General features: G+C 34.8%; 1 protein-coding gene across 2 annotated transcripts in view; it reads left to right on the top strand.

Moving 5' to 3' along the window:
• The window catches only part of STT3B (STT3 oligosaccharyltransferase complex catalytic subunit B), a 104,553-nt gene that overhangs the window by 75,297 nt on the left and 13,279 nt on the right, over positions 1 to 15,977 (top strand). For both annotated transcript variants that reach the window (XM_050779375.1, XM_050779377.1), the window contains exons 6-11: positions 6,575 to 6,673; positions 8,347 to 8,493; positions 9,380 to 9,428; positions 11,350 to 11,504; positions 13,767 to 13,978; positions 15,355 to 15,542. In XM_050779375.1, coding sequence (XP_050635332.1) covers positions 6,575 to 6,673; positions 8,347 to 8,493; positions 9,380 to 9,428; positions 11,350 to 11,504; positions 13,767 to 13,978; positions 15,355 to 15,542 — 850 coding nt within the window. The remainder of the gene's footprint in view (positions 1 to 6,574; positions 6,674 to 8,346; positions 8,494 to 9,379; positions 9,429 to 11,349; positions 11,505 to 13,766; positions 13,979 to 15,354; positions 15,543 to 15,977) is intronic.

The following is a 15,977-nucleotide window of genomic DNA, read 5'->3' as shown; positions in this document are numbered from 1 at the left end:
TTTTTCAGTGAATAGAAACAGTCTTCATGTTCTACAAGCCAAAAAGATGTAATAAATCACTTGGTACTCTTATTATCTAGAAGAATAGACCTGAGTGAGATTTCCTTTAAAGGTCTGTTCTTCCCATTGAGACATGTGTGTTTCATAGTCCGGAAGAATTAACTCCTGCATAGAAGTAGTTATGAATTCTTCGTGATATCAGTTAAATGATAGTAGTAGTCGACATTAAGAAAAGGATGTGTTGGCCAGGCACATTGGATCACGAGGTCAAGAGATTGAGACCATCCTGGCCAACCTGGTGAAACCCCATCTCTACTTAAAATACAGAAATTAGGTGGGCTTGGTGGCGCGCACCTGTAGTCCTAGCTACTCTGGAGGCTGAGACAGGAGAGTTGCTTGAACCCAGGAGGCGGAGGTTGCAGTGAGCCGAGATCATAGCACTGCACTCCAGCCTGGCAACAGAAAGAGACTCTGTCTCAAGAAAAGAAAAGGGGGAAAGAAAGAAAGAGAGAGAGAGAGAGAGAAAGAAAGAAAAGGGTGTGTTGAGAAGAACCGAAACGTTTTCAGTGGTAGCATGACTTGTGGTGACAGGATTTGTGATATCCTGTGGTTTAAATCTTTTTTTATTTTGTGTGTGTTTCACTTTCTTCTTTATGAGTGAATTAAATTTGCTAGTAGTTGGTTTTTACTGCTTCTTGATTTGTTAGGTATAGTCACTACTTAGCTCTAGAAGTTACTGAGGATCATTACCTAACACCTTTTAAGTTACATAAAAATTGTATATTCCATGAGTTTTTCATAGTCTCCAAACACACCTACACACACACACACAGAGAGTACATTTGTAATTTCACTATATTTTAATATTATTTCATTAACCATTGCCAGAATTAAATGAATTGTTCCCACGTGGTAGAACTTAAACCAAGATGTACTTTGTTTAGATTTGTTTTTTCCTGGTATATTATTTTTTTCATTTTAATTATCAGTACAAGATACACTTGCTGAGTTTTTTTGTTTTTTTTTGGTTTTTGGTTTTTTTGTTTGTTTTGAGACAGAGTCTCACTCTGTCACTCAGGCTGGAGTGCAGTGGTGTAATCTTGGCTCAACTGCAACCTCTGCCTCCTGGGTTCAAGCAGTTCGCCTGCCTCAGCCTCCTGAGTGGCTAGGACTACAGGCATATGCCACCACTCCTGGCTGATTTTTGTATTTTTAGTGGAGATGGGGTTTCACCGTGTTGGGCAGGCTGGTCTTGAACTCCCATAGTGCTGGGATTACAGGCGGGAAACACTGCACCCAGCCACGCTTGCTGTTTTAAAAATGTTGTGATTAAGTATCTCTACTGAAGTGTTTTGAACAAGTAATTTCTTGCTGCTTTTACAAGTCTGGAGTTTGTAAAATAAAAGTTTCAGTGATTCATTCTCAACATAGTTTATAGTGAGCATTGTCCTTGGAAAAGGGAAATGATTTTTATCATTATGTATGCCTGTTAAGTTAATCATATATTTCTCTCTGCTGGTCAAGAAGAATCAGTGTTTTGTGTTTTTTTGTTGTTTTATTTTTTAATCCATGTTTCTTACTGTTCTTTACCCTGCATATCTACCAGAGTTCACATTAACCAAAAGTGATTACAAAGAAGTAAAATATCTTTAGTATTCAAAGCCTTCATAAGCCTTTAATCATATTTGTTTATAATAAAGCAAAATTGGTTGGATTTTAAAGTATTTACCCATTGTGTTTCTTTTGGCTGATACTATTTTGGTTGAGAGAGAGCAAAGCAATTCAGAAATGCTAATGTGATTTAACATGGGTTAAAGTTAATGGGAATATAGTATTTGCATAACCTTTTCTAACTTTATTTACATAAAAACTATAATGATAACTTAAAAGTGTAAAGAGTATTGTCAACCTAAGCTGTAATGCCTTGTCAGAAAGAAGGTACTTAAAGATTGCTTTGGGGAACAGCAAACTTCTTCAATACTTAAAATTTCATTTAAATTTGAGTCAGATTTTTCAGTACCTTTTCTTTTACTTGAGCACATTAAGTCAAGGGCTATGGTACATTCTCTATATCAGTCTCATCCCACCCTTGGATATAAAATACTTCCAAGAATGTAGACATCTTTACGTTCTTTTGAGAAGATTATTACTCATCTGTCCCAGATTAGAGATTTTCTTTGGTTAAGAATAAACGAGAATAATAATATGTGTGTGTGTATATGTATGTACATATCTTTCTAATGGTAATTTTTTATGGAATTTTTCTCACACGTTGGAATTATGATCTGCAGTAATGAATGCCAGTAACTGTGCATCCACAGGATGGCAGTGTGGTAACATTTTCATGATGTAATAAATGATTTACAACACTATTGGTATCATGCATTTCCTTAGAGCTCACCAGTTTGATGGAATGCTTTATTCTAACTTGAAGGGTAAGAAACGTAGGTTTACATGGATGGATAGAAAGTTGTAATAGATGGATATAGTAGTTTAGTCAGGGTTCTTAAAGAGTTCATTGGAAGGAGAATTGGTAGAGAATGATGGCTGTGGGTTTGTCTTGTTGAGGTCTTCTGAGAACACTAGAGAGCAGTACCAGACATTAATTACCTCTTCATTGTCCATGTCAAGAAGAGAAGAGATCTTAAGTTTTATAGAGCCTTACCCTCCACCAAATGTCACATGACCTTCCTTCCTAATATTATGGTTATTTGTTTACCATCTCTGATTTTTACCAATTTATCTGACTCTTAGAGGATAGGATTGATCTTAAGATTTTCTGCTTTTAGAATATATTGACCATACTAAAGTTAATGTTTAAATGCATAAATTGAAGGGGTAATTTCTGAACATGTATTAGATGCTATAGTACAACGTCTGGCAAAAAGCATATGTTTTCATTTTGCAGTGGAGATTGTGTTTATTTATTTATTTTGAGATAGAGTTTCACTTTTGTTGCCCAGGCTGAAGTGCAATGCGATCTCCTCGGCTCACCGCAACCTCCGCCTCCCCGGTTCAAACGATTCTCGTACCTCAGCCTCCCAGGTAGCTGGGATTACAGGCATATGCCACCATGCCCAGCTAATTTTTGTATTTTTAGTAGAGACAGTGTTTCTCCATGTTGGTCAGGCTGGTCTCGAACTCCCAACCTCAAGTGATCCACCTGCCTCAGCCTCCCATAGTGCTAGGATTACAGGTGTGAGCCATCGCGCCTGGCCAAGATTGTGTTTATTTTTAAGAATTGAGTTACTTCACCATTTCTTTTACTCAAATGTATCTCATTTCTTATTTTCTGTGTCTTAAAATGTAGATTTATAAATGATATTTAAATTGAGGTATAGCAATATATGTGTAATTTTACAAATTCAAGCAGAGCAGTCAGTATTAAGCAAGGTATTTGTGGTATTTGACATATTATCTGGCAAGCAATCTTCAACTTTATTTAATGGAAGTACAGGTTGAGTACGCCTAATTTGAAAATCCAAAACTTTCTGAGTGCCAATTTGATGCTCAAAGGAAATGTTCACTGGAGCGTTTCCTGTTTTGCATCACCAGTTTGGGTATGCTCAACTGTTGAGTATAATGCAAGTATTCCAAAAGTCCAAAAAACGTCTGGTCCCAAGCATTTTAGATAAGGGATGTTCAAACAGTCTATCCGTGTACTGAAGAGTGCTATCACATAAAACATGTCTCTCCAATATGTAAACATCTCAGGATCAGTGATCCAAAAAATGTAAAAAATAGGGACTTGGGTCCAGTTCTTTTAAAAGTAAATGCTTATGTTTGGAATGTTGCAGATATCACATTTATCAAATTTGTTTCATTGGTGCTGGTAAGTAGGTATGAATGAGACTAATTGGGATAGAGGAAGTTTCAAGGTAAAATACTGTCTAAAACTTGTCTGTTTCTATTAGTTTATTTAGCATTAACGTATGTTTACCAAATAATACAAATTAAAGTCCCACCTGGGCTTTTTCATTTCATGATATTTTCTTTTTCTTGAACTCTCCATCACTCTTATTATTAACTTAACCCCCAGTGCATTTGCTTCTGTATAAAGTGTTTTCTGCTTTACTAATGACAGTAAATGTCTCTGAGAAGTTGCATGAAAGTGCCCAATTGAGAGTATTGTCAGGTCTACTCTTCTTTTCCAATATGCCTGGAAATGAATTTGAGCAAATGTCTAAGAGGAAACTTCATCTTTAGTTACCAAACGTGATTGCTAAAATTTTTACATTGTCAAGCAAAGTGTGGCTCCATTTGAAGAGAGAGAAAGTATGAATGAATATGAGTATGAATATATATTTGTGTACCCATATACCTGCTAGTGATTATTTCTGGAGAATGTGACTTATAGGGAAATAAATAGGGTGGAAACTTCTTCACTTTTTACTTTAAGACAAAAACAACACCTATTACCTTTGCGATTGAACCAGTTATCCATACAGACAGATGCAGATTTGTGGTTAGCATGGGCGGAAATAGGAGAGAATGTGTAGTAGTAAGAGCTTAATGAGTGTAGGGTTTTGTTTTGGGGCAATGAAAATTCTTTGGGACTATAGAGGGGTAGTGGTTGCACAACCTTGTGAGTGTACTCAATACCCCTGAATTGTTCTCTCTAAAATGGTTATGTAGTGTGACTTTCACCTCAGTTTTTTAAGAGGGCTTTTTAGTTCAGTTTGTTTCATTTCTTATACTGAATCTAAATTCTGTGACAGTGTTACAGCATTCAATGTTTATTTGTACTTAGAAGAAAGAAATCCAGTTTCAGAGGTGGTTGTGGTGTTTCAACATAAGTGGACTTAGCTATAATAAAAACATAAATGACATAAGGTTTTCTCAGGCGTAGTCAATTTCTCGTTGTGCCTTTGTGTGTCCTGTGTTTGTCTGGGGTTTGACTTCTCAGCTCTGGATATCTGAAAGGCCTGTTAACAATAGAATATTAGTTTATAATTGTTGGGAGGGATCTACAAGTCTTGTCCAACCCATATTCTATAGTGAGGAAACTGAAGCTTTTGCTGTTAAGTAGTTGTTCAGGATTACATAGTGATCTTGTTCTCAGTTTTTAATTTTCTTTATACGTTAGTATGCATGGTCCTTTTTTTTTTTCTTCTGCCTCTGTAACTCCTTTATCAGGGCTTCAACAGGCTGATTTGTAATTTGTAGACATTTCAGGTCATGTGATGGGGAAATTCTTATTTAACTTTGATTACATTTGGATTTGGGTATGTCACAGAGGGTAATTCCATTCCAACATTAATGTGTTTGGAAAGAACATTATCTGATGGATTACTTCTGTTGTCTTCTCTAGACAGCTGGTCCTCCATTAGCTTGAGGTCAATGAAAACTTTACTTACTTTGGTCCTTCCTATTAAATTTATGAGCTTCTTACTGTCTTCCTAACACTATGGTCATCTCATCATATAGATTGTGAGGCAACTTAATATTTGAACCAGTAGCCCATAACTTACCTTCTCTAGATGGGTTTCTTTTAAAAGCAAATCAATATTCTTTCTCATCTAAGTTGAGTGAGGAGGAAAGTGTGTGCAGTAGTCTGTGCTACACAGTATATAGGATACACAAATATGTGTATTGTGTATTCTTAAATATACCCCCAATCTTTGTTTTTGATAGTTTATTTGCCAAAAACTATTAAATGGTATGCATTAAATGATGTATAATTAAGTTATGTATAATCTGTATAAATGATGTGTAATCTGTATAAATGGAGTAGTTTTTACATTGACTTATCTCAGATGGGCTTTATCTTTATTTCTACTGAATTTTTAGTTTCAGTGACTTCAAATACTTTCTCTCTAATCAGTTGCCTAACAGTGGTCTGTGCATATAAACCAAGTACTTGACACAAATTGTAAATCCCTCCCCAGTTTCCTTGTCCATTTAGATTGACAAACTTAATTTAGATTGACGAGAATACTATAATATACTTAGTGTGCAAAGAAGTGAGTTTCCTTTATTAGATGCTAAATTCAGTAGCTGGTGTATATAAATGGCTTGACTTCTGTGTGCTTAGTTCTTTACAGAAAACTTGGTGGACATATGAATTTATTTAACTCATAGTACTATTCAAAGAGTATTATGGGATAATAAAAAGGTAGGAAATACTTGAGAGCTTTTGAGACAGTAGCAGGTATTCACACATGCTGGCAGTGGTGATGAGTATTAAGTCATGTGTATTTTGGATTAATGCCAGTAGGACTGGTATTTACTTAATTTTATGTATATGTTACTTGGCTTCTTGAGTCATATTAATGATTACTAATGGTAGATCAAAACAAACTTGATTCCATTTCTGGGAAAGGAGTGCAACACAAGTCTCACAAACTGTTGTAATGATCTGCAAAATACAGTACTAATTTTTTTGAAAATGGATAGAATATTCACAATCTGTAATATATGGTTAACAAATGTACATCTAATAAAAGTCATTTCAAGATTCTGTTCTTAAGTTCAGTTAATACTTTGCTAAAAAACAGGATTTACATATACTTTTATGTTTTAGGTAATTAATGGTAGTAGTAAATTATCCTTGTTTCCTATTTTGTCTTTATAGCATATAGCACTTTCTACATTGTGGGTTTAATATTATCCATGCAGATACCTTTTGTGGGATTCCAGCCAATCAGAACAAGTGAACACATGGCAGCTGCAGGTATGAAAAAATACGTATTTTCCTTCTTCTAAAGAACATGTGGACGTGTGATTGGCAGTCTTCCAAGAGATGACAGTTTTTGATCATTTTAGTTGTTGCAGTGACAACCAAAGTAATCTGAGTCACAATTATGGGAAATCTGTAGATAAAAATTTTATCAGAGATTCTCATTGCAAGGTTCATGACCCATTGGAAGTCTGCGGGTAGTTATTTTATTTGTAATATCTGTACACTGATATTATATAGATAGCAATATATAACTTTCAGACATGGTGTTTCTATAGAGTTTATTATCAGATTCTCAGTGGAGTCTGAATTAATCCCCATCTTCCCAGAATAGTTAAGAATCACTAACTTACTGTTATACTTAGATTTCTGAATGGATGTCATCTCTTTACCAAGTAGTAATTTGAGACACGGAAAGATGTGTATTTAGTGTTGTGTACACAATAATGAATAGAATGTCTTTGTTTACACAGTCACCTGTCTTTACACATATGCATTACAACATTTCCTAAACTCTAAATCTTTGATAATACTTAACGTAACCGTTGTAAAATGGACTTTTAAAAAACAACCCTTAAAATTAAATTTATTTTTTAAAATTAATGTTCTAGGTGGTTGAAGATTCTTACAAAGTTTTATGTTTAATATTTTTGTATCATGTTTTGTACTTTTTGAGAATCCGTTTTTGCAATTACTCCTTTAGTTTTGTATATCTTAGCACTCACCTTTGTGTTTACTAATGTAGGGGAGAAAAGATTGTTATCTGTAACAAAAGACAGATTAAGAGAAAAGCATGAATTTTACATGACACAAGAGTCTTCAGAAGTGAACATTTTTAAAAGGCAGGGAAACTATTTTTATGCTTAGGTTTGATGAAGAGTGGACAGTCATGTAGAAATAAGATTGGACAAAGAGAAGTATGATCTAATGGCAATAGACTGGGAAGAACTTAAAGCCTATTTGTTCATATTCTTCTTGGTATCTCTTGTGTCTTCATCTTTTCCTCTGGGTAGTAGAAGGACCCCTCTGGAATGAGGATCTTATAACCTACTTACAGGAAAGTCAGAGAATTATTTTATGACCTGCCTCAGGGGAGAACAAACAGAAAAGATGAGAAAGACTTCCCAGCTTCTGCTGGTTTCTCAAATGCCAAGATGCCATAATTTGGCGTGGGCCCTGATGCTAATTTAGAATCTCATCTAAGTAATTAAGGTCACATCTTATTATTCAGTTAAAAATAGTAACTATATATCAAGATTATCCTGATCCTAAGTCTTTGTATCCTTCAGCAAAACAAATTGGAGAATTGTTTTTCAACGATTTTAAAAAATTACTTCCCTCCACCCCAGAAAACCCCCCTAAAATATAGGGAAAAGGGAGGAACTTAATGTGTTAAATAGGCTTGTTACTCAAATGGGAATTTTTCTCCCTTCGGCCTGGTACATGTGTGAGGAGTCTGATCATTTAAAAACAAAAAAAAAGTGACAGAATTTTTTGTATGTATTAGTTGGGCAGCTGTCATTTGACAAAGGAAATGTTGGCTAAATGAAATAACTAGTCTTTGATATGAATGGTACAGGACATTCAAAGAAGCTCTTTCAAATGAAAGTTTTTAAATAGCCTTGGAAAACTGCTTTATTGATTATATGACCCTTTTCTTTAATTAGGTGTCTTTGCGTTGCTGCAAGCTTATGCTTTCTTGCAGTATCTGAGAGACCGCTTAACAAAACAAGAGTTCCAGACCCTTTTCTTTTTGGGTGTATCACTAGCCGCAGGTGCTGTGTTCCTTAGTGTCATCTATTTGACTTATACAGGTAGGTGTTATCACCTGTAGGATGTGAATACTGTCTGTACAAACAATACAAGAATAATAGCCAAACATTCTAAAATCTGAGTAATAGTATGACTACAAAGTGATTTTTTTTCTTTTTCTTTTTCTTTCTTTTTTCTTTTTTTTTGAACAGTGTATCTTAATTTTGTGGCGTCAAGCTCTTATAAATCTACTTTAAAGCATCCTTCTCTTGCTGGATGAATAGTCCCAAACTATAAAAAGAAAAAAGAAAAAATCAGAACTGTTATATACCTAGTATATGCTCACTTTCTCTTGCATGCACACACACTCCTTCTTTCTCCCCTACTTTTCAGCAGTTTACTAACAGAATCAGTTTCAGTCTGCTTCTGGATTCTGAGTTACCCTCTAACCTTGATTTACCAGTCCTTAGAAACAAATTAAATTATTTCTAAATTTATTCTGTCAAATTAATGTAAAAGCCATGAGTGTTTAAAATCATCTTTGAATTTATCTGGTGAGATATGGCATACGAATTAGATCATTTAGAAACTCCCTTCCCCCTGCCCCCCCCCAACTCCTTTTTTTTTTTTTTTTTTTAATGATCTGGTCTTGTTTAATGCCTTAGCATTGTTAGTCAACTAAAAGCTTAAGAGAATTGGAAAACTTTGTACAACTTTATCTCAAGTGGGTTTCTCTGGAAATGGATTCTCCATGGATATTGTTTTTATTTGATCACTACCTTATTTTTTCTGACTGCCAACTGTCCGAAATACATCTATAAATGCAAACTGAAATTCTTTGAACATTAGTTTAAGTCTATCTGTAATTAACAATAAACATAAAGGCAATAAGAGATTTACAAAATAATAAAAAGGCAGGTTAATTTCCTCTGTGTTTTTTCTTCCAAGGTTACATTGCACCATGGAGCGGCAGGTTTTATTCATTGTGGGACACTGGGTAAGTGCAGTTCTGTTGTTTGGTGTCATATTTATTGAAATACCCCTTTTCCTTGGTTTTTATCTCTTTTGTCAGTGCTTCATTCAGTTATTGGGCAACATTTCTAAAGTACCAAAGATGCTAGTTTAGTAAATGTTAAATTCCTTGTATTTTATCTTGTTATGATACTTGTTTTGAATGCACCTTTAGTATGAAATGTACATTGTGTATTTCTGTTCTGCATGGGCAACTCCTTGTTTCCGTTTTGTTTGTAAGAATATTTAGGTAAACTTTGTGCAATTTAAAGATTGATTTTTCTTTTACCTACCATGTAACATTTTCATCTTTAGTAATAATTTTTTATTCTTAAGAATTGTTAAGGATACTATGTTATAATTTAATTGCCATAGATAGGAAGAAAGTTTAATTTTTTTCTAATACCATCTGATTTAAGTTTTTTAAATCTGTGAAACAGAATATATATCTGTTATGGGGTTTTTCTAGAGTGCTGTTAGAAAATGAGTTAATACGTTTGGTTTTGAATTAGACTAGTTCAGTAAAACTTTTTGTCTCTAAAATGATTTCCTGGAGATTAGAAAACATCTATTGATTATAATTTATGCCCCTCCTCTGTTTCTGCTGTTCTGTCTTGTTACTCCCCAGGTGGCTCAATAAAAATTTATTGAACAGGGCCGGGCGCGGTGGCTCAAGCCTGTAATCCCAGCACTTTGGGAGGCCGAGACAGGTGGATCACGAGGTCAGGAGATCGAGACTATCCTGGCTAACATGGTGAAACCCCGTCTCTACTAAAAAATACAAAAAACTAGCCGGGCGAGGTGGCGGGCGCCTGTAGTCCCAGCTACTCGGGAGGCTGAGGCAGGAGAATGGCGTGAACCCGGGAGGCGGAGCTTGCAGTGAGCTGAGATCCGGCCACTGCACTCCAGCCTGGGCGACAGAGCGAGACTCTGTCTCAAAAAAAAAAAAAAAAAAAAAAAAAAAAAATTTATTGAACAGACATGCTTTCTGATGTGATACCAGAAGGACTTGTGTCCAGGTCTAATTAAAGGACATGAGCGAATTATGCATGAATGACTGGAACAATTAGACACATACTTCAAGAGTTCAGCCTATGAATCACTAACGAATTTGAAGGATAACCCAAGTTGTAGACTGTTATTCTGATTAGGTTAAATTGCTAGGTTAACTTGTGCAGTTACATTTATTCTTAATTTCTAAACTTTAATTGACTACTTTAGAATCTCAGAGTGTTTCAGTAATAATTTTTTCAGTTCTTTCCATTTCCTTCACTTGCCTCCATGCTAGCTTTGTGTCAAGCAAGGCATCGTCTTTGTGTAAGGTGTAATTATTGGGTAAAGTATTTCTGCTGCAGGTTGAGTATTCCAAATCTGAAATGCTCTAAAATCGTAAACTTTTTGAGCACCAACATGATGCTGAAAGGAAATGTTTATTGAAGCATTTCAGAATTTCAGATTAGAGATGCTGAACCGATAAGTATAATGCAAATATTCTAAAATCTGAAACACTGCTGGTTCTAAGCATTTCAGATAAAGGATATTCAGTCTGTAGTAATAATTCCAAAAGGTAATGAGACTCACTGATGCAAACATGAAAAATGCTGACTTAAACTGCAGAACAAATTGCCATTTGAACAGAGATTTTTGTATTGGAATTCAGAGCCAACATTCTTACGTCTGGATCTAGATAATTCTCTCAATTTTACAGACTGCATATTAGTTTTAGTTTTACCAACATAGACCAAACAGGTTTATATCCAGTATAGCTGGTTACTTTGGAAGGTATATTTAAATAAGAAGGGGTAGGGAGTAGGTACCATTTATACAACCAAACAAGATTTCTTCATCTAAAAGGAACAACTGTTTTATCACGTAATTGTAAACAATATTAACTTTTTTAATACCAGGTATGCAAAAATACACATTCCAATTATTGCATCAGTGTCTGAGCATCAACCTACGACTTGGGTGTCTTTCTTCTTTGATCTACATATTCTTGTATGTACCTTCCCAGCAGGCCTTTGGTTCTGCATCAAAAATATCAACGATGAAAGAGTATTTGGTAAGAGAGGTTTTTAATGAATACTTTGATATGGAATAGTTGTTTTTCTTTTTGAGATTATTTACTTTAAATTATTGTTTCTCTTTGTTTGACTCTGTATATTCGACATACATTTTCTCCCTTATTTTGCATAGGTGCTTAACCAAGAAAAATTCATGGAGAGGCCGGGCATGGTGGCACACGCCTGTAATCCCAGCACTTTGGGAGGCTGAGGCGGGTGGATCACCTGAGGTCAGGAGTTCGAGAGCAGCCTGGCCAACATGGTGAAACCTTGTCTCTACTAAAAATACAAAAATTAGCCAAACATGGTGGCACATGCCTGTAATCCCAGCTACTCAGGAGACTGAGGCAGGAGAATTACTTGAACCTGGGAGGCAGAGGTTGCAGTGAGTCAAGATCAAGCCACTGCACTCCACCCTGGGAATCAGAGCGAGACTCTGTCTCAAAAAAAAAAAAAAAAAAAAAAAAAAAATTCATTGAATTTGTATTAAGTATTTTGATTGTTTTAATTTAGGACTAGTATATTATGGTTTCTGAGAGGTTAATGTTATTATAGTTTGTGTTTGAGAACTGAAAATTTTAACTTTGTTGACAATAGCCTTGACTTTATTTTCTGAGTAAAATTTTATTTAGGAAGAAGCTTTTAGGGACATTCATCTTCCAGATTTCAGAGCAAAGTCCATTTTATAATGGAATAAGGATCACCTTTCAGTAAACATCCTCTTCATTGATAGATTTGTATATTTCCAACTAATAAGACTTGAAATACAAAATATTTAAAAGCCAAGTATTTAGGATTTGATATTTCTAATACAAGTGGACAAAATAAGTAGATATCAAAGGCTTCTATGTGATTTAATCACACATGAAATATGCCGTGGTTGTTGGTATAAGATAAAAACTGAAACTGAGAAAAGCTTTATCACGTGCACAGGATCACACCAGTCAGTAATTTGTAATGCTAGAAACTTGTACATTTATGGGGCCTGGACCATGAGTGACATATGAATCAGGAAAGAAAGAACAGCACTTGTAGGGGTTCAGTTTAAAGGATGGCACACTCATTCTTCTCTAGGTTAATGGACCCTGGATAAGGCCCTGTTAATACTGCATCATTCAAGAAGATTTAACTTAAACCTCATGACTCAGTAATCCCATTCCTATGTATATATCTAAGATAAGTGAGTGCATATATCTACCAGAAGGCATGTGTAAGAATGCACTAGTAATTTTATCTACAGTAACCCCTAATGGTAAATATTCCAAAGTCATCAGCAGTAGAATGAATAAATTTTTATATATCTGTAGTGGAATACAACACAGCAATCAATAAAAGAACAGAATGGGGAATTAAGAGAAGCCAATACAAAAGAGAACATTTTTATGTGATTACATTCCTGTAAAGTTCAAGAATAAAGAATACTAATTCTTTAGAAGTCTAAATAGTGGTTACCTTTCTTTGTAGGGGAGGGGATAGTTATTGACTGAGAAGAGGCATGAGGACATATAAAAATGTTCTATATCATTGTGGGTTGTAGTTACACAGGTGTGTATATATACAAATTCATGGAGATACACAGTTAAGAATATGATGTGATATACTTTTTAGTCAGAAAAAAATTAGCGTCAGATAAGATAGGAGCTCACGTGACTCACTGAATTTGTAAAGTCATACATAGCCTTCAGCCAGAAATGGAGCCTTTTCCTGTGGTTATTAGCACGTTATCCAGAAAGCTCTGGCTATTGGAAATTTGTTTCAAAAATTTTTTTAAGTTTCTTGGCAGTAACTTTGCCGGTTCCTCCTTTGATTGATAACTTATGTTCTTCTTATCCCGTTTTTGTTTTAAAGCAGGCTTCATGCCAGATTTTGGCACTGGTTTTTTATAGTTATTTAAAATCTATATATTTATTTTGCCTGGTGATATCATGCACAGATACGTTTTTCTCTGCCAGCTGTGGATTTTTTATGATGTTATTGACAAATAATGAATTAAGTCTAATTCTTCATAACTAATTAAATTAGAATAATATACATTTTTCTAAACTGTGGATATGTAGATTTTATTTAGTGAACACTAGCTATAATTTCTAAATGTGGCTAATTAATCAGTTGGTCAATAGTGTCAATTTAGAAACAATTAGATCGTTTGTGAGACATTTATATAATTCCAGATTGGTTTTATAGTGTGGTTTTAAGTATCTAGTTCAGTTTCCTGGGAACTTTTTCCCTCCGACATATTGTAAGAGAATTTGTCTTTGCAGTTGCTCTATATGCAATCAGTGCTGTCTACTTTGCTGGAGTGATGGTGCGACTGATGTTGACTTTGACTCCAGTCGTGTGTATGCTGTCTGCCATTGCCTTTTCAAATGTTTTTGAGCACTATTTGGGGGATGACATGAAAAGGGAAAATCCACCTGTGGAGGACAGCAGTGATGAGGATGACAAAAGAAATCCAGGAAATTTGTATGATAAGGTGGGGAATCTAAAGTAAGGCCTTTAAATTGTCTATGTACTTTCTTAATTTTTCCACCACAGTAAGAACTATACATACCAAGAAATGTTATTAAGTGATGATTTTGACAAACTGTGACATTTCTAGTTGGTCTTCACTGTTTGCCTCAAAATGTGAATCCTGGTCAGTCTTTTAGCCCAGAGTTAGAAAATAGAATGTAATCAGAGAAGGAATTCTTACTTCTTTTTGGTCATTTGTTATCTAAATACTTAAGATATATACCCTTGTTAATATACCCTTCCATTTTTGAGAGCAAAAACTTGATGCTCTACTAAATTACATAACATTTGGCACTGTAAACCCTTCTGAAACCGTGTGGACAGACAAGTGCTTATTCTTCAGGTCCATACTCAGTGCATACTTCCAAAATATTTTGGAAGTGATATTTGGTTGGGTGAACAGTAAAATGGTGGGAGCAAAATGCCTTTTTAAAAACCCTCCAGTTCGTTAGCAATCGGTAACCGGCCAATAATACAAGGTAATTTGTTTTTAATCTATAGTTTCTCAATTGGTGCAAGTGTGAAAAGGACTTGTAAGAATTAGAGCACTTGTCTTGGATGACATATTAAACTTTGCTGTTTGAATATTGCCTAGGCTTTAAAATACCAATAAGAAATTAAACTTCCCAGTATCGGTATTAACTTTGAAATTCTTTCCTTCTGTAAGATGAATTTAATTTGTCAAGATTTGTGTTAATAAGCCCACATTCCTGATTTTTGTGTTTGTTGCTATCGTTGGGTTTTTTTTGTTGTTGCTTTGTGGTTTCTTAACCAGCCTTGAAATTTAGAAATTGTGACTTTTTATATTCTCTCTTCCCTTTTTTGTTGGGGAAGTTGATTTTTTAAGATAATCGTAGTTTTAACAAGTCTGTTGGTTTTAGGATTTGGAAATTGGAAGACTGATTCTGTTAATGCAGTTTTTTCCTGTACTAAAATGGTACATGGTCAAAATTATAGCTGAGCATTGCCATTTTCAGGATGTGGAATTAAGATTTTATAAGAATTTACATATTAGGATTTCACTAGAATGGGGTCGTTTGGTTAATCTCCTTTGTATTTAATTAAAGTGTAAGGACAACTGGGTTTGAAAGCAGCTTCTTACTGTAGATAATTATTTTGCTCTATGACCAGCTTCTGGATTGGTATATTCCCAGGAAACCTGATTCACATTTGACTTTAGAAAACACTCCATCACCCACATCAGAATATCTGATGGTTATACATTTTCTGAGTCATAGAATTAAATTGATAAACAGTCTCCCAACTTTTTCCATTGAGTGTCTTAATGAAGCAAGTCAAATAATGAATTTGTCTAACCAATTTTTTAAATATCTTCAGGCAGGTAAAGTGAGGAAACATGTAACTGAACAGGAAAAAACTGAAGAGGGATTAGGCCCTAATATAAAAAGCATTGTCACCATGTTGATGCTGATGCTATTGATGATGTTTGCTGTCCACTGTACCTGGGTCACAAGCAATGCCTACTCTAGTCCAAGTGTAGTCCTGGCCTCATACAATCATGATGGGTAAGAAAATAACTCAGATACAAAAACAGTTTATACTTACACTTCTTTTTCTTTGTCTCAAAGGATATAATTAAAAAATGGAATGTTGTTTGTGAGATTCTGCATTTGTTTTTTTGTTTTTAATTTTTTAATTTTTGTAAGTACATAGTAAATACATATTTTATGGGGTACATTCTATTTATGTCTTTTGGTACAGGCATGTGTAATAATCACATGTAAAATGGGGTTTCCATCCCCTAAAGTATTTATCCTTTCAGTTACAAACAATCAAGTTACAGTCTTAGTTATTTGTAAATGTACAATTATTTTTTACTGTAATCACCCTGTTGTGTTCGTACCTGTTAACCATCCCTGTGCACTCTCCCCCGCCCCTGCCAGCCTCTGCCTTCTGCTCTCTGTGAAGCTCTGTATTTGAATCTACCTTTCTTTGTCCTC

The sequence above is a fragment of the Macaca thibetana genome, chromosome 2, assembly GCF_024542745.1.
Source record: "Macaca thibetana thibetana isolate TM-01 chromosome 2, ASM2454274v1, whole genome shotgun sequence".
In the NCBI taxonomy this organism is placed as follows: Eukaryota; Metazoa; Chordata; class Mammalia; order Primates; family Cercopithecidae; genus Macaca; species Macaca thibetana.
This window is presented reverse-complemented; position numbering and strand designations above follow the sequence as displayed.